Source organism: Aquarana catesbeiana, linkage group LG04 (genome assembly GCF_042186555.1).
Source record: "Aquarana catesbeiana isolate 2022-GZ linkage group LG04, ASM4218655v1, whole genome shotgun sequence".
In the NCBI taxonomy this organism is placed as follows: Eukaryota; Metazoa; Chordata; class Amphibia; order Anura; family Ranidae; genus Aquarana; species Aquarana catesbeiana.
This window is the reverse complement of record NC_133327.1, coordinates 616,549,883-616,573,789: the sequence shown is the minus strand read 5'-3', so window position 1 is coordinate 616,573,789 and position 23,907 is coordinate 616,549,883. Positions and strand designations below refer to the sequence as shown.

Sequence of the window (23,907 nt, the reverse complement as noted above, 5' to 3'; positions counted from 1 at the left end):
GGTCATTTCGTAACCTGTATAGCAGGCCGTTCTGGTCTGCTCATTCCTGATCTTCAGGTCACTCTTCATAGGCCTTGCTGTTCTTCAGTGCGTTCATTTAAGTTTGTTTGTTTGACCAGCCGACCGTTTTGAAGCCATGGTGCGTGGACGTACTCATTCTCGAGTTCGTACTGTGTGGAGGGGTTGGTGTTGGGGTTCATACTTTGACCCGAGCCCAGTCCATGAACAGGGCGAGGAGGAGTTCATGGGTGAAGAATTGGCTGCGCCAGTGTGACCACACATGCCATTGCTCCATGAGATCAGTGAGAATAATCCTGAGGATTTCAGGAATTATCTCAGGATGACGGACCCCGTTTTTCAACGTCTGCTGGCTTTGCTGACCCCTTATATCAGCAGGCAGGATACCTGCATGCAGCAAGCCATCACTGTGGAACAGAGGCTAGTTGCCACGTTATGTTACTTGGCGAATGGAAGAAGCCTTCAGGACCTTAAGTTCTCGACAGGCATCTCCCCCCTGGCTCTGGGGATCATTATCCCAGAGAATTGTTCTGCCATTATTCAGGTCCTGCAGAAGGACTATATTAAGGTAAGTTTTATCCTTTAACATTACATTATATGTATTTAATGTTTGCTAATGTATTGTATTAATTTTATCATTACCTAATTACCTTGATTGGAATATGCTGTGAATGTCCCCTTTATCTTCATGCATGCATGTTTTTATTTTTTTAAATCCTTTTTTGACCTACATGCATATTTGCCTTCACTAACCTCCCAGGCATGCAATCCTGGGCCCATATACACCTATAGCCTAGTCCCTTTAACAATGTATATTGTGAGCTCCATTGTACTGCTTTACCCTCCCCCACCCCCTCAAATGTCTCCAAATGTAATGTGTGTTCTTCAACTAAATTAGAACCCTCCCCCACCCTCTCAAATGTCTCCAAATGTAATGTGTGTTCTTCAACTAAATTAGAACCTTCCCCCACCCCCTCAAATGTCTCCAAATGCAATCTGTGTTCTTCAACTAAATTAGAACCCTCCCCCACCCCCTCAAATGTCTCCAAATGTATTGTGTGTTCTTCAACTAAATTAGACCCCCCCATACAATTTGATGGGGGTGAGGAATCTTATAAGTGGGCCTTATATTTTTGAATTTTAAAAATACTACTTCTAAAAAATGTTATACTGCTGTTGTGCAGGAATGTTTTTGTGTAATCTGCTTGCAAAGTTATGTTTAAAGTACTTATCTTTTTTTTAATTGTTTGACTCCACAGTTTTCTTCCACGCCACAGGAATGGCAGACTGTGGCCTCCCAGTTCGCTGACCGTTGGGACTTTGCCAACTGTGTAGGGGCGATCGATGGGAAGCATGTTCACATTGTGCCATCACCCCATTCGGGGTCTTACTACTTCAATTACAAGGGGTTTAATAGTGTAGTATTGATGGCGGTGGTATCGGCACAATATGATTTTATGTATGTGGACGTGGGGAAGAACGGCCAGATGTCGGATGGAGGAGTCTTCAGCCAGACTGAGTTGTGCCAGCGTCTCCAGACTGGTGGCCTGGGATTGCCGAGAATGTTGAGGGACTCCCCTCTGTATTCATCGCAGATGAAGCCTTCGGTCTTGGCGAGCACCTCATGAGGCCATTCCCCCAAACGACCCTCACCCCAGAGAGGAGGGTATTTAACTACCGGATGGCCAGAACGAGAATAGTTGTGGAGAATGCCTTCGGGATTATGGCCAGCCGGTTCCGTTTGTTTCTCTCAGCCATCAATATGGCGGACTATAAAATAAATCATATCATCATGTCTTGTTGTGTACTACATAATTTTTTTAAGAAGACATTCGGAAAACCTATATAACTTCTGTTGGGCCTGAGGCCGGACTTAGTGCAAAATCTGTACTCGCAGGCCTGGATACTGGCCTACTGGCTTGGCCCCCCAAACTGCTCCTCAAGTGCGGGACAGATATGTCAATTATTTTAATGGTAAGGGGGCCATTGCAATCCAGAACATATTTAAACTTTAGAACAATTTTAAAAAATGATTTACAATAAAATCTAGTTTTTATTCTTGTTTGCTTTTATTTTTGGCTGTCTCCTAGGTTCTCCTAGTGCACTTGTAGTGCCAAGTGCATTTCCCTTTAGTAAATAAGGCCCTATGTCAGTGTAAAAACACAAAATGAATTCCTAAACTGGTACTGAGTATTGAAAGAAGAAGCCACACACATTGTTGTCGTTTAAAATTTTCAATGTGCGCACATTCAAACGTGCATTTTTTTAAAACCTCATTACAATTTTTATTTATTTTTCTGTTTTTTTACTTTTTTACTCAATATATTTTTTTTTATTTTTTTGGGGGGGTAACTATATTCTAATATTTTTGAGGGGGATTTTCTGCATAATTTTAAAATATTTTTATTTTATAAATTTTTTTGTTGTTAAAACGGGGTTTTTTCACACACAAAAAAGACACAACTCTGGAACTTACAAAGTTCAACATGTAATAAAATGTGCTGGTGAATTAACCCCTGTAAAAGCCAAATTTTGCAGATGCACACAAATTGGGAGTCCAAATGGGTAATGTCAACATGTGCTATCTCCCATCATGGGGGATCAATGGATGTGTTTTGTGGGTGCAATCCCTTCCTCTCACAAACTAGCATTATAAAGAAGGGGTTGCAAACACAAAACGCGTACATTGAGATCCCCTGATGGCAGATAGCACACGTTGACACACCATGTGCACCTGCAAAATTTGGCTTTTACTATTTTATTACTAGAAAAACATAACAATGTTCACATTTCAAACTGAAATGAAGAACATGATTGATGTTTTAGGGGAAAGGTGATTATATTCTCCCTAAAACATCAATCATGTTCTTCATTTCCTGTTGCATGCTGTCCAGTCGATTTTTCAGGCTGTCTAGTTGATTGCGCATTGCATCAATGTGGCCATTCCAGACCATTATCTGCCCAATAAGTCTATGTGCACTGTCTGTGCTAAATGGGTCCGTCGCTTGGCCTTCCACAACCAGAATATCACCTAAAATTTGAGGAAAATTATGTATTTAGAAATATGCAGGCATAAATAGATTACCTTAAGCTGTCAGACACTCACCTGGTGGGGTGCAAATCTCGCCCACTTCCTCCACTTCTCCTTCCTCAAGATCCTCGGGTGGGCTTGGGCTTGGGCTGATTACCCAATCAGGCAGGTGAGTTTGGGGGGTCCTGGGATCCTCTGACTGTTGTCTGAGTCTTTTCGCCCCTATGAGAATTTTAAAAAAAGGTATACTTAGCACACTGATATTAGAGACCAGAAATAGGAATATGAAACCTTGCTCTGAAGTGGTGTACAATTGTCTGTTTGTGAAAAGATCCAATTTTAAGACATGATTAAAATTCCCTTTTAGCCAAACTGCAATACTTACCTTTTTTGGCCAAGTTTCACAGATGGAGACACCTCAAGTATCCCCTGGAGCCCCTGTGTGGATTACCCTAAAAAAATTTCTCTGGTGCCCCACAGCACACTAGTGCTCCTGAGTCCAGATGTGGAAATAGCTGATGTGTCCTGTCCTTACATTACACTGAATCATTTTTTCAAAGCATTCCAGTTTCAAACACATCTACACAACAATATCCTAAACTTCTTTTAATAAGACAAATTATCAAGACCAAAATGTAGGTAGAGCCCTGTACCATCATATTTCTTGGCAAACGAACGACATTTAGTTAGAATTATATGTATTTTCTAAAGAATGATATTTACGAACGATCGCATCGTTCAACAGTATAAACGAAAAGCATATATGGATCAGCATGCAAGTTAAGTATCTCAATAACAACACACAAGTACTTACTTTTTTTTAAGCATCTTCTTGATTCTGCGATATTGTTCTGGCTCCCTCGTTTTTAGGTCAGACCAGCGCTTTCTCAATTGTTCTTTAGCCCGTCGTACCCCAAATTGCTGCTCCAGAGAGGTGACAACTGAGGACATTATTTGGTCCTTCCGCAAATTGGGCCTGGTGTACGGACAATTTTTGTCATCATAGTCCTCCCTCCTCAATATGGCCACCATCTCCACCATTTCTTCAAAGGCCATGTTGGTGGCCTTATATCTCCTCCTGGATCTGGATGTTTGGGGCTCCGGGCTTTCCTCTGCGCTAGTTCCTGAGAATGTTTCCGCTATCTTTAACTATATACTCCCACTGAGCAATGAACAGAGAAGGGGCGGGGAAACTTCGTCATAAAGAACGTCAGAGGCGGGCGACGCAGGCGGAGCATGACACATATGCAGTGTATATAAAGCTAGTGCGCTGGCCTACGTATGTCCGAACGGAAGTAGCGAGCCTCATAAACGAAGGTAAGATTTAAACGTGTGTGTGTGCGCCCTATATTGGGATAAAGATAATACTGGGAGTTTGGACTGACATTACTGTTTTTCTCTTGTATATTGTCTTTCAGAAAAAAATTAATCCCTTTAAGGAGGAAGATTTTTTGAGTAATTTTATTGACCTATATGAAGCTAACCGAAACCTGTGGGAGGTCAAGCACCCCTTGTATTTCAATAAGCAAGCAAGGCAGGCAACACTGGGGATACTTCTGGAGTTTGTAAAGACTCAAGTCCCCCGGCAGACATTAGGTTAGTGGACAATAAAATTGGGATCTTGCAGAATATGTACAGGCGGGAGCACAAGAAGATACAGGAGTCCCTCAAACCAGGAGCAGCAGCAGACAAGGTTTATGTCCCCAGGCTGTGGTACTACCCAAAACTGCATTTTCTGGATGACCAGACAGAAGCCAGGCAATCGCTTTTGACCCTTCCCTCCACCCTTCCCTCCACTCCAGCTGAGGCGTCCCAGGAAGAACGGGGCCCTTTCATCCTTGAAGAAGTGGATACGCCCAGCGGGAGCCAGGTATACTTTTTGTTTTGTAATTATTGATTGTCTGAATCTTAATGATGTAAACTGTTACAAATCTTACAAATCAATGATTTCATTACAAATATTATTATGTATACACATCACTAGACAGTAGGGCCAAAAATGTTGTTCAAATATTGGTGAACAGCTAGAAAAATGGTGGGGTCAAAATGATAACCTTTTCTATTGGTTTAAAATTCAATTTGCAAGTCATGAGCTGCAAATTGTGTGTGATTGATGAAGCCAAAAATACAACTGTCACTTTTTTTATACACAGGATGAGCTCAGCCAGGAGGAGGCCGTGCCCAGTGGTAGAGAGGAGGAGGCTGTGCCCAGTGGCAGGCAGGAAGTGGCTGGGCCCAGTAGGAGCCTCACAGAATGCCAGATGCCTCCCCTCTGCCTTCCCACCAATAGGCCTAGGAAGATGACCAGAATAGAGGAGCAATCACTTGCCCTCATTCAGGAAGCAACCAAAATGATCAGTTACCCCCCCCCCCCCCCACCAATGCTGAATATGGTAAATATTTGGCCACCAGGTTGATGGAACTGGAGAAGGACCAACGCCTCCTCTGTGAGGGGCTTTTTTCTGAGGCCCTTCAGAAGGGGTTGTGGGGCCAGCTTACTAAAACAAGCCATATTTATAATGAAGCCCCTGCTCCTCCTCCTCCTGCCACAAGTACACCACCAGCGGCACAGCCTCCAAGGAAGGCTGCAGAGAAGCGTGGAGGGAAGGCTGCAGAGCAGCGTGGAGTGAAGGCTCTACAGAAGAGTCAAAAGTGATTGCTTAGCTTCAGTCAGGTCTGACAGAAGACGCAGATTGTGCTCCCTATTATATGGACTCCGCAAGATCCCAATTTTGTTTCCCAATGACTTGATGTGTGCCCTGGTGGACAAACGGATTCACAAATTCCAAAATGTCTCCAGCAGTGTTGCCTTCCTCTTTATTTTGTTAACCAGAATAAATGGCTATTTTATTTACACAAAAAAATTTTATATGTGTTTTTATTCCAAAAGGACAGTTTGTTTGTGAGTAGGCAGGTACATGTCTAAAAGACTATGGGGGTTATTTACAAAAGGCAAATTCATTTCGCAATACAAGTGCAAACTACAAGTGCAAAGTGCACTTGAAATTGCACTGCAAGTGCACTTGTTGGAAGTGCAGTTGCTGTAAATCTGAGGGGAAGATCTGAAATGAGGGGAAGCTCTGCTGATTTTATCATCCAATCATGTGCAAGCTAAAATGCTGTTTTTTTAGCTTCCTTGCATGTGTCCCTCGGATCCACAGAGACTGCACTTCCAAGTGCTCTTTCAGTGCAATTTCAAGTGCACTTTTGCACTTGTAGTGCTAAATTAATTTGCCTTTTGTCAAATTAACAAGGGACACCAACCTCATTAAGGTTAATAAAAAATATAAGATAATAATATTATTGTGGTAACTTGAAAATACAAAAAAAATATCAAATGGAAATCACAAGAATGTTTTAAAATTTTTAAGAAATTGGAAAAATATATATAGTTGAAATATAAAATTCTAAAATATGAGTCTAAAAAAGAATTGTAAACATTATTTATGCAGATCTGGCTTTTAAAAACTAGAATATTAGTCATGACATGAGGATAAATAATGAAAGAAGTTTGTGAGAACTCTGTGTGAATATAATCAGCAAAACACCTCATTCTTCTAGCATAATAAAGAAAAAAAGAATGCACTGTATTAAAAGATCACTGAATTAGCAGCGTGAGGAATGTGCTAGCTTCAATACGAAGGCTAGTTTTACCAGACCGAGCGCTTCCGTCTTGTACTTGCTTCAGAGCATGAGTCATTTTTGGTCCGTGTCAGCTCTTGCTCAAAATGTGGACATTTGCTATGGTGTGCAAGTGTAGCTTAGTTCCATAGTTGCTGTTGCAAGGACTGTGCTAAGAAGCTTGAAAAAGCTTGAGAAGTTTCCTGTTTAAATAAATAAATAAATAAATAAAGGGACATTGTAAAAATATAAAAGAAAAAGAAATAAAAAGAAAAAATTGAAAGCGCCCCATCCCTCTGTGAAGTGAACGCATACGTTAGTTGTACCCGCACATAAAAAACACCGGATGCTGGCTAAAGTACAGCCTGTCTTTTAAAAGTATCAGTAGACCCTCTTTATTACCAGGGACAACAGCTGATGACAGGCAGTTCAGATGGTAGTGCAGTGTAAAAAGTCAGAGATTTGGTCAGAGCATGCTACTGACAGTAGGCAAGTCAGCAACTGATGGTCAGGTCACGATCAAGCAGATAGAGTCCATGTTCCAGACATAAGGCTCCATTCGCACTTGTATAACTCCAAAGTTGTGCTGACTTTGGAGTGCAACTTTGGTGCAACTTTGATGAAACTTTGGATGGGTGCAACTTGGACACGACTTTGGCTTTCACCAGTGGACGACTATTGCACGCAAGTTGCATTGTATAACATTCAGGTATGACTTTCATGCAACTTCTGAGGGTTAACATTGAAGTCTATAGACCTCAAGTTGGATGAAAGTCGAACCAAAGTAGTGCATGAACTACTCTGAAGTTGCTGCAACTTTCAGTTGTGCATATATGAATGGGTACCACTGGAAAACATAGGGAAGGACTTGTCATGCAATTTTGATGTCCAAAGTTACCCTGATTGGCTAACTGACTTTGATTGACAGCCACAGGATGGCACCACTGCTGTGTCTCAGCCAATCAGGTGGAGAGTCCCGGATGGCTAAGACACTCGTGGACATCGCTGGAGAGAGACGGGGCTCAAGTAAGTAATTAGGGGATGCTGGGGAGACTGCTACACACAGAAGGATTTTTGTTATCTTCATGCATAGAATGCATAGAATGCATAAAGATAAAAAACCTTCTGCCTTTACAACCAATTGTGAGCAGCAGGGAACTGAGCTGCAGTACTGAGTAATAACCAGCAGATGGCAAACATCCAAGGCCAATAGGCTCATATCAAAACAATGACACCATGAAGTTGATTTACTAAAGGTAAGTGCAGGTGCTCAAGATCTGAGGGGAAGCTCGGCTGATTTCTATAATTCAATCATGTGCAAGCAAAAATTCAGTTTTTTATTATCCTTGCACGTTCCCCTCAGTACTAGAGCAACTGCACTTGCAGTGCACAGACTAATTACCTTTTAGTAAATCAACCCCACTGACTACTGGGGTCTCAGATCAATGACATGCTGACACATGAAATCCCAGAAAATGACACACTAACACTGGCTCCTGGAACGTTTGCTAGATGAGGGTCCCATAAAAATGAAGCACCAACACTTGGGGCCCCAGAACAATATCAAACTGACACTTGGGTCCCAGAACAATGATGCACTAATACCTTGGTTTTCAGAAAACGAACATACTGACATTTGGGGTCCCAGAAAAGTAACACACTGGCACTTGGGGGTTCTGGAACAATAACAGATTGCCACATGGGGTCCCAGAAAAATTAATCATTGACACTTGTGGTCCTAGAACAATGACATATTGATACTTTGAGTCCCAGGACAATGATACACTGACATTTAGGGGTCCACACAACACAGACCTTTCTTCACTGGCACTTGGGGCTCTCTGAAAATTAAAATACTGACAGTTGGTCAGTATTTTAATAACAATAACACAATAACTTGTCAAACCTAAATAATAATAACAATAATCATGATGATGATGATAATAATAATAATGATAAAAAGAATAACAATAATACATTTTTGTCTCTTTTGCATTTCAGACTTTTGGGTTCATACCAAAACTTGCACTGGGGTTTTCCTGAAGAAGCCTTTGTGAACCTGACTGGCGGGATAACTATGACATTTGACCTTAAGAATGAACAATTCCAGAGGAATTACCTCTGGCACATGGTCAACAATGCGAGTCCGGACACATTGATGGCCTGTATCCATAGCAAACAGGTACTGCTATGATAATAATGCGCTACTAGGTTATGATGATATACAGAGGAACCATTTGTTAATTAGTCTTCCTATAATTAGAATCAATTAGAATTCTTTATTGAATACGGTAATTGGTTCACTTTAGCTGTTAAAATTTCACACACATCAGTTTGAGCACCAAGACATAATTCTTCTGAGGCTGTTAAATCAAAGCCTATGCTAAATGACTGATATTGTCCTCCTCTAACTCTCACTTTAATCTTTTGATTAACAGGAGGGAACACCGAGGAATCGAAGTATGAGTGTGCCAGTGGTGGTGAGACCTGTTTGTTGTTATTCTCTAATTCTTCAGATTTCTTTCCAATGCATACTGGTACAAAGAGTATCCTATGGGATTCTTCTTTTGTAGATGCTAGATAATTATCACATAATGGATTATTGTATATTTGAACCTCCAATGATATGAACAGCAGGGAACTGAGAGTCTCAAAGATTTGTTCAGTATGCTTATAGCCTCATTTAGGTTTATGGGGAGGCTCTGCGGAGGCGCAGGATGTGCCAGAAAAGATATCAAGAGGAAGGGTCCATTCATATCAGCTGCGGGGGGACTGCGTTGGGCAGCTATTCCAGTGCAGTCCCACCCGAAGACAAGGCAAAATGCCTGTCTATTGTGTGCACAGTTCAAACCACTACGTTGCAGTGGTGTGTTGGCATTGAAAAAAAGTATGTCGGGGTTTTTTTCCAGAAAAGCGCAGTGCTAGGTAGTCCATACCCTCGCACCATTCAGCGGCCAATTGAACATAATGAAATGTCGCCATGTGTAAAAAAATTAGTAAACAGATCACACCCCACTAAGCAGTTTAGTGTCACTGTGGTGACTTTGTATTGCTCTGTGATCAGTGACATTGGTGACTTTGGCTAGCTTCACTGATGACACTCTCATTGACATGACAAAGTGTGCACGGGCAGCTCTGAATTTCTGATAAGAAAATGAATTTGGGTACAGTGTTGTATGACTGAGTAATTGCTAATCAAAATATGACAGTGCTGAAAACTGAAAAATGGCCTGGACAGGAAGGGGGTTCAACATGCCAGTCTTTACGTGGTTAAAAAGTAAGACATTCATATGCCATATGTGATTTAAAGCGTATATAAAACTGAACAATGAACTCTTATTTGCTCTGTTTCGGTTTAGTTCAGCTGTGAGAGCAGAGAGAACCCTTGACTGGTCCACTGTTCACTTTTCCCTAAGGCTGGGTTCACACAATTGAAAATTGGATGTGGACAGCGGCGGTGCGTCCATAGAGGGTGCAGGAGCGCCGCCCCCTCTCTCCTGCACCCGTCAATCTCCAATAGAGATTGCATGAATCTATCTATTGTTGCCACTGCTGCCGGCCCCTTGTCGGGCGCCGGGCATCTGAATTACAGCGGCGGGGGTGTTTTTGGAAGTGCCTGATTAGAGTCGTCGGCTCTAATAGGCGTTTTGATTTGGGCCGTGGGCTCTAATAGCGATGTCCATGAATGTCTAAGCCATCTGGGACACTCCTCCTGATTGGCTAAGACACAGCAGCAGCGCCATTGGCTCCCGTGGCTGTCAATCAAGGTCAGTCAGCCAATCAGGGGAGAGAGGCGTCGGGGCTCCATGACGGAATGGACACACAGAGCTGTGACTTGGCTCCAGTGCCCCCATAGGAAGCTGCTGGCTTTGGGGGCACTCGATAGGAAGGACCAGGAGCAGCAAAGAGGGACCTAAGAAGAGGAGGATCCAACTGCACAGAGGAGGTAAGTATAAAATGTTTGTTATTTTATTTAATTTTTAAATGAGACTTTACGATCACTTTAACGTTTACTCTAAATAATCACACAAACAACTCAATTCTTTTGACTGGGTTGATACTTTTATTATTTAGCTATAGACCACAGCTTGACAATTGTAAATGAACCAACAAACCAGTAAACATATATATATATAGCCAACACCAGATCCCTTTAGCACTGCTGAGTGGCATATCTCAACTTTTCTTACTTATTAAGAGCCAATTCAGCCCCCAGCCGTCCAGATTAGGCTCAGGGGCTTGCTAAGGGCTTCCTGCTCCCCATTCTACCAACTCCATCAGCCACCTCAGTCCGCAAAAGGGGTAACCACCAGCTGTGATGATAAATTTGGTGCGCAGCAAACAAAGTAAACCAGCAGTAAACCAGTAGTAAATATTTCAGCCAGGATTTAACTACAACACACAACAGACACAACACAAAGCCCAAGTCAATGTATTATTATTATTATTTTTTTAATTATAACAACAAAGTACAGCAACAAAGGACGAGAGTGTGGGGACTTGTTCCCTCGTGAGAATTGTACAGACTGAGAGACCAGTAAGTCACGTGATTTGACATGATGCTGAAGTCTCCTCATTTTTAGTTTTCCCCACCAATAACCTGCCACCAAATTTTTACCACCTCACTAACCCACCCCTTTGCCATCCCTTAATCCTTTTGCTGCCAATGTACTATCCCGAAGGAACCGTCTCCAGTCATGGTGCCTACTGTGTTTATAACACAGGGCATTGCTGGCTGCAGCCTGTGAGTGTATACTGCCAGTCACAGTCCATGTACACTTACAGACTGCAGTGTCAGCCTGCCTCAGTGTCCCTGATCACTACCCACAGCATAATACAAATAAAGAGTGCAGCCAACCCATGTCACCTGTCCCAGTGTCACCAATGCTCATATTAACAACTCTATACACCATACCAACATCCTGATCCATGCCATCCGCTATATTAGTGCCCTGATCACCGCCATACACCATACCAACGTCCTGATCACCGCCGTATGCTATATCAGTGCCCTGGTCACCGCTATATACAATACCAACGTCCTGATCACCACCACGTTATACCAGCATCCTTATCACCGCCATACCTCATACCAGCATCCTGATTACCGCCATACCTCATACCAGCATCCTGATCCTGATCACCACCATACTGAATACCAGTATCTTGATCACTGCCTTACTTCATACCAGCATCCTGATCACCGCCATACCTCATACCAGCTTCCTGATCACTGCCATTATACTAGCCATCTGATCCTGATCACTGCCATACTCCATACCAGCATCCTGATCACCGCCATACCCCATACCAGCATCCTGATCACTGCCATACCTCATACCAGCATCCTGATCACCGCCATACCCCATACCAGCATCCTGATCACCACCATACCCCATACCAGCATCCTGATCACTGCCATACCTCATACCAGCATCCTGAGCACTGCCACACCTTATACCAGCATCATGATCACCACCATACCTCATACCAGCATCCTGATCACTGCCACACCTTATACCAGCATCATGATCACCGCCATACCTCATACCAGCACCCTGATCACTGCCATACCTTATATCAGCATCCTGATCACTGCCATACCTCATACCAGCATCCTGATCACTGCCATACCTCATACCAGCATCCTGATCACTGCCATACCCCATACCAGCATCCTGATCACTGCCATACCTTATACCAGCATCCTAATCACTGCCATACCCCATACCAGCATCCTGATCACTGCCATACCACATACCAGCATCCTGATCCTGATCACTGCCATACCCCATACCAGTGTCCTGATCACCACCATACCTCATACCAGCATCCTAATCCTGATCACTGCCATACCCCATATCAGTGTCCTGATCACTGCCATACCTCATACTAGCATCCTGATCACTGCCATACCCCATACCAGTTTCCTGATCACTGCCATACCCCATACCAGTTTCCTGATCACCGCCATACCTCATACCAGCATGCTGACCACCACCATACCAGCATTCTGATCATCGCCATATGTCATACTAGCATCATGATCACCGTCATACCCCATACCAGTTTCCTGATCACCGCCATACCTCATACCAGCATGCGTGACCACCACCATACCAGCATTCTGATCATCGCCATATGTCATACTAGCATCATGATCACCGTCATACCCCATACCAGTGTCCTGATCACTGCCATACCTCATACCAGAATCCTGATCACTGCCATACCTCATACCAGCATCCTGAGCACTGCCATACCCCATACTAGTTTCCTGACCACCGCTATACCTCATACCAGCATCCTGATCACCGCCACACCCCATACTAGTTTCCCGATCACCGCTATACCTCATACCAGCATGATGACCACCACCATACCAGCATTCTGATCATCGCCATATGACATACCAGCATCATGATCACCGCCATACCCCATACCAGTGTCCTGATCACCGCCATGTGCCATACCATAGTTTTTAGACTCTATAGCTTTCACGCAGACTAAATAATATACACTGATTATTTTTACTAAAAAAATGTAGGAGAATATATTTTGTCCTAATTTTATGAACAAAGATAACAAATGTAACAAAAACTAAGAAAAAAAAAATATTTTTCAAAATTTTCAGTATTTTTTTTTTTATTCATATAGCAAAAAAAAAAAAAAAAAACAGTAGTGATTAAATACCATCAAAAGAAAGCTCTATCTGTTAAAAAAAAAAAAAAAAACTATACAAATTTCATATGGGAACATGCCTGAGTAATTGCCACTCAAAGTGTGACAGCGCTGAAAGCTGAAAACTGGCCTGGACTGGAAGGGGTGAAAATGTCTGGACTTGAAGTGGTTAAGTAAGTTTTGTAGCTTGTGTAGATGAATATTAAATGTAATTTATTTTATCCTGCAAATTTTTTTTTTTTGTTTTTTTTCCTTTAACAGAAAGAAGCTCTTGACTTCCGGAGGGGAAGCGAACCAATTACTGTACGTAACATTTACTTCTTATTTCCCAGAAATGTTGCCATACAAGGTTCACAAACTCTATTAGATTTAAGAATCCGAAGTTGGCCATACACTGATCAAAAATAACCAATTCCTCCATCCACACAAACAAGAAGATGAATGGAGAAACGGTATTTACTGAACCAGACAAAATTCAATTGGTGAACAACCAATTTTAGTTCTGGTACTTGTGAGACAACATGAAAAATGTTCTGTGAAAAAAAAACACAAGTCTTTTTGTAGGTGGGCATGGAGTTCGGGGGGGGCGTGGTGTGGCATGAGATCTTCACTGGCACTAGCTGTCGATGTTATGCCCACAGTACCCAGAAACCCTGCTTGTAACATGGTATTATTTTTCTAACATACAGAAGCAATGCACACACAGCATACCTAATAATAGTATTACTAATACTACTATCATAATAACATTTTTTCAGGAGTTGGGCGTTAAACTGGACCTGACATCAGATATATATTTCATAATAAGCGCAGCTTTCTAAGTACGGTGTAACATTTCCATATATTATCTCTCACAGAGATCACACTACTCCCTTGACAATGCCTTATGCCGTGTACATACGGGCGGACTTTTTGGCATCAAAGGTCCAACGGTCTTTCCGATGGACTTCCGATTGACTTTCGAATGAACGGACTTGCCTACACACGATCAACCAAAGTCCGACGGATTCGTACGTGATGACGTACGACCGGACTAAAATAAGGAAGTTGATAGCCAGTAGCCAATAGCTGCCCTAGCATCGGTTTTTGTCCGTCTGACTAGCATACAGACAAGTGGATTTTTCGACCGGACTCGAGTCCGTCGGAAAGATTTGAAACATGTTCCAAATATAAAGTCCGTCTGATTTTCGACCGAAAAAGTCTGCTGCAGGTCCTATGAACCCCAACACACGGTCGGATTGTCCGACGGATTCCTCCCGTCGGACCAGTCTGGTCGAAAAGTCTGCCCGCGTGTACACGGCATAAATTTGCTATTCTCTCCAGAAGGACAGAGCCATCTTTGTTCAGGCATCACCCAGCATCCCAATCTACTTTGTGGAATGGGATGCTGGCTCAGAGATGACACAATAATGAAAATTCCAGTGCTTGTGTAGATGTTGATTGTGTTAACAAATGTCTGACCAGGGGCGGATCCAGAGTCTAGTCTCATGAGGGGCACTGCCAGAAAATACATTTTTTGGGGGGCAATTTATCGGGGAAATGGCTGGTGTTGGCGCTTCAATCATAACGGCACCATGGTTGTTATGGTGTCAGGATGATTGAAGCGCATTATTTATTTTATTACATTGTTATAAAATGAAATAGTTCAACTCACCATAATGCAGAATCAGTGGGAGCCCTGAGTGTGTCACTTGCCACGTTGCCTGTCACCAGATGTGGATTGTCACTTGTCTGCCACCAAATGCAGATTGTCACTTGCCACGTCGCCTGCTACCAGATGCGGATTGTCACTTGTCTGCCACCAAATGCGAATTGTCACTTGCCACTTCGCCTGTCACCAGATGCAGATTGTCACTTGCCACATTACCTGTCACGCGTTGCAGATTGTCACTTTCCACCTCACCTGCCACACATTGCGAATTGTCACTTGCCACGTCGCCTGTCACCAGATGCGGATTGTCTCTTGCCATGTCACCTGCCACACTTTGCGGATTGTCACCTGCCACATGTTGTGGATTGTCACTTGCCACGTCACCTGCCACAAGTTGCGGATTGTCACTTGCCTGCTACAATTGTCACTTGCTGTGTCACTTTCCTGCTAAGGTGGTCTCTTGCTGTGTCCCAGAGTCAGGCAGCAGATTACCAGTCAGGCAGCAGAGAGATGATGTAATCTCTCTGCTGCCCACGGCTGCCTGAACAGTGAGGGCGGAACTGCATGGATGCAGAGATGATGTAATCTCTCTGCTCCCCCGACCGCCAGCTCCCTGATTGGCCAGCAGCCCGCTCACACACCGAGCCCCAGCTGCTCGCCCGCTCTCTCACCCGCCCGCTCACCGACCAAGCTGCCCGCGGAGCCGCCCGCTCTCTCACCTGCAGAGTCGGCCGCCCGCCCACTCACTCACCCATGGAGCCGCCTGTGCTCTCACCCGTGGAGCTGCCCGCCCGCTCTCTCACCCGCGGAGCCGCCCGCCCACTCACTCACCCACATTCTTGGAGGGGCAATTGCCCCGTTGCCCCCCCCCTGGATCAGCCCCTGTGTCTGACACAGATCATCCTCTACTACAGCCTCTCACACTGTAATATGTTACAAAGTTACAATATGGCAGTCTGATGTGTGTGGGAAGGATACTGAGGAAATGCGTCCTCCTGCCTGCACAGACTGATGACATAATCTTAGCATAGAAAAAGTCACTTCAAATGCTGCCTTTTAATGATAAAAAAGTGGATTTTTTTAAAACACAGCCTTAAGGGGTAACACCACTTTTGTGGGGGAAAAAAATAGCAAACAAAAAAATAATAATATAGCGTATACAATTGCAACACAAGTCATATTGTAATTGAATGTTGTATTGTATTGTAACGGAAACATAATTTCCAGCTTGTGTGATTTTCCCAGAAGTCTGCTCTAAGATACAAGTCAGATTTCAGGCATCCCCTGCAACAAAAATGTCATTTGTAGTGAGATACTCCCAATAGGAAATCACATCTAAACGGATGCAGACCCAGCAGCTTTCCTCATTAGAGCCCTGCAGGTGCTGCAGCTGATTGATAATTATGAAAACACTCCCATTAGACTCACTTTACCACATGGACACAGACAAACACACAGGGATTTCTTCAGAATAACAAAAGGTAGGAATCTGCAACAAAGTTTGTTAAAATTCTTGCAATGTACATAGATCACCCAGATCTCAACAAAAGTGGAGTTACACTTTGACCACTTCCTGCCCGGCCTATAGCAGATTGACGGCCAGGCGGTGGTTCAGTTATCCTGACTGGGCATCATATGACGTCCAGCAGGATAACATGCCGCCGCGCGCCCGTGAGGGTGCGTATCGCGGCGATCGGTGGAGCGGTGTGTCAGTCTGACACACCGCTCCACCGATCTTGGTAAAGAGCCTCCGGTGGAGGCTCTTTACCACGTGATCAGCCGTGTCCAATCACGGCTGATCACGATGTCAATAGGAAAAGCCGTTGATCGGCTTTTCCTCACTCACGTCTGACAGACGGGCCACAAATGGGCACTGATTGGCACCATTATATATCAGTGATGCCCAGCAATGCCACCCATTAGTGTCATCAGTGCCACCAATCAGTGTCATCAGTGCCACCCATCAGCGTCCATCGGTGCCACCTGTTAGTGCCCATCAGTGCCCACCTATCAGTGCCCATCAGTGCCCATCCGTGCCCCCTATCAGTGCCATCCATAAGTACCCATCAGTGCCACCCATAAGTACCCATCAATTGCCACCTACGAGTGCCCATCAGTGTCGCCTATGAGTGCCCATCAGTGCCGCCTATGAGTGACCATCAGTGCCCATCAGTGCCGCATACCAGTGCCACCTATCAGTGCCCATCAGTGCTACCTATCAGTGTCCAGTGCTGCCTATCAGTGCCCATCATCAGTGCCCGTCAGTAGTGCCACCTCATCAGTGCCACCTCATTGGTACCACCTCATCGGGGCCCATTAGTGCGGCCTTATCAGTGCCCGTCAGTGCAGCCATATCAGTGCCCATCATTGAAGAACAAAACGTACTTATTTACAAAAAATTTTAACAGAAACAAAGAAAAACTAGTTATTTTTCTAAATTTTCGGTCTTTTTTTATTTGTTGCGCAAAAAATAAAAACCACAGAGGTGATCAAATACCACCAAAAGAAAGCTCTATTTGTGGGAACAAAATGATAAAAAATTTGTTTGGGTACAGTGTTGCATGTCCGCGCAATTGTCATTCAAATTGCGACAGCGCTGAAAGCTGAAAATTGGCCTGGACAGGAAGGTGTCTAAGTGTCTGGAATTGAAGTGGTTAAATGAGAAGGTTGGGGTTATAAAAAAAAAAGTGTCATGCTTAAGCTGTCCCATGTCAGCTCTAAGCTTGGGAACGGAGTGATCAAATTACCATTGATTGCTCTGTTCTCGGTCTGCTCAGAGTGGAAAGCAGTGACTGTCAGTAACCACTCTCTGCCCCTCCAGCACTTACTGGAGCTGCCCTCTGAGAACCAGAGCCAGCTGTCAATCAAGAAGCTAGATGGATCCCAAAAAATATGATCAGGATTTTTCCAGAGCCTGGAGCAGATCTGTGACGTCAGCTGGTAATGGGCAATAGCCTGCTATCAGCTGACTCTGGGTCACAGGACAGCAAAAGTAAGTAAACTCCTGTGACCCACAAGAGAAGTATGGCTAAAAAATGGTTGGCCATACTTCTCTTTTAAAGCGGTCAGCTTATTCAAGTTGGCCACGTCCCCTCCCGTAAAACCCATGCAGGGAAAAAGGGTTAGATAAAACACTTTCCTTTCCTCAACTTCCTTCCACAATACTTAAGTGAGGGGTGACAACATCCTCCTTCCTCCAACCAGATCTCAGAGAATGTTGATTAACCCAAAACCTTGCAAGAAGACGGCCCTACTCTTTGCCACAGAGTCTTCTCTCAAAATATGGGCTGTACAACGTTCTCAGGGATCTTGTCAAAAGGAGGATGTTGTTGTCAACCACTGTACTATGGAAGTCAGGCAAGTATTTTATTTATTTTTCCCCCTTACAGGTAGGTACATTTATGGCGGGGCACTTTATATAAGTGGACCTTGCCACTGAGGTAGAAGGTTTGCTTTAAAAACCCAGCATAGATTTCAAAACTTCTCCACCCTGCCTCAAAAAAAAAAAAAAATGTTGGTGGGTGCCATGTTAAAGTCAAGAGCAGAGGGTAAAGGATTGAATCTTAGGGACCCTTGCTTAATATGTTGCACTGTGATCAGGTATGTCAGTCTGACTAAATGCATATAGAAAATAATCTGCGCTCACCCAAAAACTTATAAAAATACCTAAAAATAAAAAGGTGAAAAAATGACAAAAAACTGACAAAAACTGAAAACCTGTGTGAATGCTGCTATCTCCTGAAAAAAATAAATACTTAATTCCCACATAGATATAAACAAAAAATAAATGTGCAAACTATATGAATACGGTTAAAAAAGTAATAAAAAAAAGGGTATAGATTAAAATATGTCACTAAACCATCAATAATTACTGATAAACCAACTTCAACGTGAAATCGCAAAGGATTGTGAATATATTGTGATTAGTTAAGTGAAAAATAAAGTGTTCACGTCATGTAACTAATCACAATATATTCACAATCCTTTGCAATTTCACGTTGAAGTTGGTTTATCACTAATTATTGATGGTTTAGTGACATATTTTATTTTATACTCTTTTTTTTATTACTTTTTTAACTGTATTCATATAGTTTGCGCATCTCTTTTGTTTATGTCAGTCTGACTAACAGTGTCCACCCTAAACTGAAATATCAACTTTTGCTGGAATTGGCATTTATTTATCTAATTACTATTTCTTTAGTATATTGCAGATAATCCGGTACTTAGTAACGGTCTGGTGCAGTCTCATGCTTATTGTATAACAGACACTGCACAGGTAAGTAGTAAAACCTCATTTTTTTTCTAAATGCAGGTGATAGAGAAGCTTTCTTTTCAGTAAAGGGCGGTGTTGCTCATCACAGCAGCCCATAGGGCTTGTTCACACAAGCTGTGTTTGGCAGCGTTGTCCAGTGCAGTCCCAATTCAAGAACAAGGCAATTTACCTTATATCCCATGGCTTTAGTTCACATCAACATGGGAACTGAAAGAAGTATGACATCTGCATTTTTGTACAGCATGCTCTGATGCGCTGTAGTCCACTGCATCACAAAGCAGCACATAACAATTACATAGAGCTGTGGAAAAAAAGGCAACACTAATGAATTTTAAGACACAACGCACAACTGCGCATGCTCACATTACATACCAGAGGTACACTTTATGCTTACCTTAAAGAGTATGCCAAGAAAATATCTCCCACACCATTACACCACCACCACCAGCCTGAAGCGTTGATACAAGGCAGGATGCTTTCATGTTGTTTACGCCAAATTCCAACCCTACCATCTGAATGTCGCAGCTGAAATCAAGACTCATCAGACCAGGTAACGTTTTTCCAATCTACTATTGTCCAACTTTGGTGAGCCTGTGTGAATTGTAGCCTTAGTTTCCTGTTCTTAGCTGACAGGAGTGGCACCCAGTGTGGTCTTCTGATGCTATAGCCCATTCTGTTGTTGCCTTTCTATCATCTCGAACCCATTCCTCTCTGTCCTCAACGAGGCATTTTCATCCGCACAACTGCCACTCACTGGACTCTTTTTCGGACCATTCTCTGTAAACCCTAGAGATGGTTGCGCGTGAAAATCCCAGTAGATCAGCAGTTTTTGAAATACTCAAACTAGCCCAACTGGCACCAACAACCATGCCACGTTCAAAGACAACTTAAATCCCCTTCCTTCCCCATTCTGATGCTCAGTTTGAACTTCAGCAAGTCGTCTTTACCATGTCTAGATGCTGAAATGCATTGAGTTGGTATCATGTGGTTGGCTGCTTAGCAATTTGTGTTACCAAGCAATTGAACACAAATTGTACCTAATAAAGTGGCTGGTGGGTGTATATGGACACCTCGTTCATTCATCTATAAGTTGACCTTGGACCTGCAGTCGGCCATCTCCCATACCTCCCTATTGGTCAGTGAGGATGCCTAACATGCAGGGAGGAGGACTGGTGTAAAGTTTGAAACGTACAGGAGAAGTTGGAATTTTATATGACTTGAGCTGTCTATATTTCTGGATCTACTGCGCATTTTGACATCATGTTTTTACTAAAGCTAACCTCTGCTTATGTTTTTTGTTCACCATCTGCTTGAGTTTAATTGCTTTAAGTGAAGCTATGGGGAAAATTACATACATGATGCAGCCTGTTACTGGTTGTTTTTTTTTTTTTTTTCACACTTCAGTGATCTTTATTCTGTACAAACGAAAAATGACACCGTATCTATCCATGGTGTACTCTGTCAATTAGAGATGAAACCAGTTTTTCCAGACTAGAGCCATAACATCTCTGCTTAGTAATACAAAGCTGCATCAATACAAAAAAAATCTGCTGTAGACCATAGCGCTGTAGGAGTGTTCAAGTAGTCAGCATTGTTGTCTTGCAGCACTGATGTCTGGGGTTTAGCTTCCGCTTTGGATACTATTTTTACATACAGTATCTCACAAAAGTGAGTATACCCCTAACATTTTTGTAAATGTTTTATTCTATCTTTTCATGTGACAACACTGAAGAAATGACACTTTGCTACAATGTAAAGTAGTGAGTGTACAGCTTGTATAACAGTGTAAATTTGCTGTCCCCTCAAAATAACTCAACACACAGCCATTAATGTCTAAACTGCTGGCAACAAAAGTGAGTACGCCTCTAAGTGAAAATGTCCAAATTGGGCCCAAAGTGTCAATATTCTGTGTGGCCACCATTATTTTCCAGCACTGCCTTAACCCTCTTGGGCATGCAGTTCACCAGAGCTTCACATATTGCCACTGGAGTCCTCTTCCACTCCTCCATGACAACATCACGGAGCTGGTGGATGTTGGAGACCTTGCGCTCCTCCACTTTCCATTTGAGGATGCCCCACAGATGCTCAATAGGGTTTAGGTCTGGATACATGCTTGGCCAGTCCATCACCTTTACCCTTAGCTTCTTTAGCAAGGCAGTGGTCGTCTTGGAGGTGTGTTTGGGGTCGTTATCATGTTGGAATATTGCCCTGCGGCCCAGTCTCCGAAGGGAGGGGATCATGCTCTGCTTCAGTATGTCACAGTACATGTTGGCATTCATGATTCCCTCAATGAACTGTAGCTCCCCAGTGCCGGCAGCACTCATGCAGCCCCAGACCATGACACTCCCACCACCATGCTTGACTGTAGGCAAGACACACTTGTCTTTGTACTCCTCACCTGGTTATCGCCACACAAGCTTGACACCATCTGAACCAAATAAGTTTATCTTGGTCTCATCAGACCACAGGACATGGTTCCATAAATCTATGTCCTTAGTCTGCTTGTCTTCAGCAAACTGTTTGCGGGCTTTCTTGTGCATCATCTTTAAAAGAGGCTTCCTTCTGGGACGACAGCCATGCAGACCAATTTGATGCAGTGTGCGGCGTATGGTCTGAGCACTGACAGGCTGACCCCCCCACCCCTTCAACCTCTACAGCAATTTTGGCAGTACTCATATGTCTACTTCCCAAAGACAACCTCTGGATATGATGCTGAGCACGTGCACTCAACTTCTTTGGTTGACCATGGCGAGGCCTGTTCTGAGTGGAACCTGTCCTGTTAAACCGCTGGTCTTGGCCATGTGCTGCAGCTTAGTTTCAGGGTTGTGGCAATCTTCTTATAGCCTAGGCCATTTGTATTTAGAGCAACAATTCTTTTTTTCAGATCCTCAGAGAGTTCTTTGCCATGAGTGACCAGTATGAGAGAATGAGAGCGATAACACCAAATTTAACACACCTGCTCCCCATTCACAACTGAGACCTTGTAACACTAACGAGTAACATGACACCGGAGAGGGAAAATGGCTAATTGGGCCCAATTTGGACATTTTCACTTAGGGGTGTACTCACTTTTGTTGCCAGCAGTTTAGACATTAATGGCTGTGTGTTGAGTTATTTTGAAGGGACAGCAAATTTACACTGTTATACAAGCTGTACACTCACTACTTTACATTGCAGCAAAGTGTAATTTATCTAGTGTTGTCACATGAAAAGATAGAATAAAATATTTACAAAAATGTGAGGGGTGAACTCACTTTTGTGAGATACTGTATATTCTCCACATGTTTATGTTGATTTCCTGTCTGTGCTGAATTAGTGACAGGGTCACTTTAGGCTTTTATTGCTGTGACCCAGCTAGGGATATATTCCCGTAATTCCTATCTGAGAGACACAAGAGTGGGGAAAAATTTTATATTTGAGATTAACAACTCTGGAAGGTGTCTTCATTGGAAGTTATACCCACTATGAGTATGAGTGAATCTGCCCTGGTTCAATTCACTTAGGATTCTACAAATCCAGATAGAAATTTACCAAACCCAAACTTAGTGGCAAACCCCATTAAAGTCTATGAGGAATGAAGCTTGATAGTGAATTCTGGTCATGTTTAGGGCTAATAAGCAAGCTATTGTCACAAAGAATGCATGGAAATCCAAGCACTTCCATTGGGGACATGTACCAATAGCTAAATAAAAAACATAAAACCTTACAGCAGAGAGAAGGTTCTTTTTGTGTGGCTTCGAAGGTGAAATGGAGAAAAAAATCACATATTTAAATTACAGGCTTAGGGATGTCCTAAAACTGTATATAGTGTTACAAAACATATAAAAATAAGTGTGGCGCTAAAAGATGTCCTTTATTGGGCAAAGCCAAACAGAATGATGTCTGGAGAGCGATATGCACAACAAAGAATATTATTGAAAATAGGTCCTATGAGGACTGTTAGTTGACACCAACAGAAACAGATAAATAGTCCGAACCGCAAGGTATATGGATAAGATATATAAGTGAATCATATATAAACTATTGTGGCCCCTGAAGTGAACCAGTAGACAAAACAATACATGTGCATATATTCAAAAAAGGAAACAATATAGGAAGAACCACAAATCCCAACAATAGGGGGGAGTAGTTCTATTCATAAGAACCGAAAGGATGTGAGGGTTTTGCACGTCACAAAAGTGTATTGCACACAAATAAAATTAATCATGTAAAGAAAAAAATAACTGAAAAATAATACAACAGAAAGTCCATCCGGAACTCATATGTAAATAAAATGGTGACTCAAAGTCCAAATAATGTAATAGAGAACGATCAACAGCCGCCAAGATCAGTGATGGAGGACCAATAGATCCAAGGATGGCATCCACAAGATACGGTAATAAACATCTTTGTGAAAGGTGTAGGCATAAATACCCTTACCGGAGATGGTGGACTCCCAGTCAACAACTTGGGAGTCAGACGGGCTTGTATTGGAGCAGGGGGGGTAGCTCCTGGTTCCCAGCGGCTGAAGGTGATGGAGGAATGGCAACACTCACCGACTCGATCACTCTGATCTCCCCGACCTATCACCTCAAAGATGTCAGTGGTAGGTGCTTGGTTCGACTGGGGGATATATACCCCCAGTCGAAGTCC

The 23,907-nt window shown here is 43.0% G+C and overlaps 1 protein-coding gene across 1 annotated transcript in view; it reads left to right on the top strand.

Moving 5' to 3' along the window:
- The window catches only part of LOC141140787 (calpain-13-like), a 124,840-nt gene that overhangs the window by 40,844 nt on the left and 60,089 nt on the right, over positions 1-23,907 (top strand). The window contains exons 6-9 of the mRNA XM_073628285.1: positions 8,672-8,852; positions 9,109-9,150; positions 13,613-13,654; positions 19,204-19,278. Coding sequence (XP_073484386.1) covers positions 8,672-8,852; positions 9,109-9,150; positions 13,613-13,654; positions 19,204-19,278 — 340 coding nt within the window. The remainder of the gene's footprint in view (positions 1-8,671; positions 8,853-9,108; positions 9,151-13,612; positions 13,655-19,203; positions 19,279-23,907) is intronic.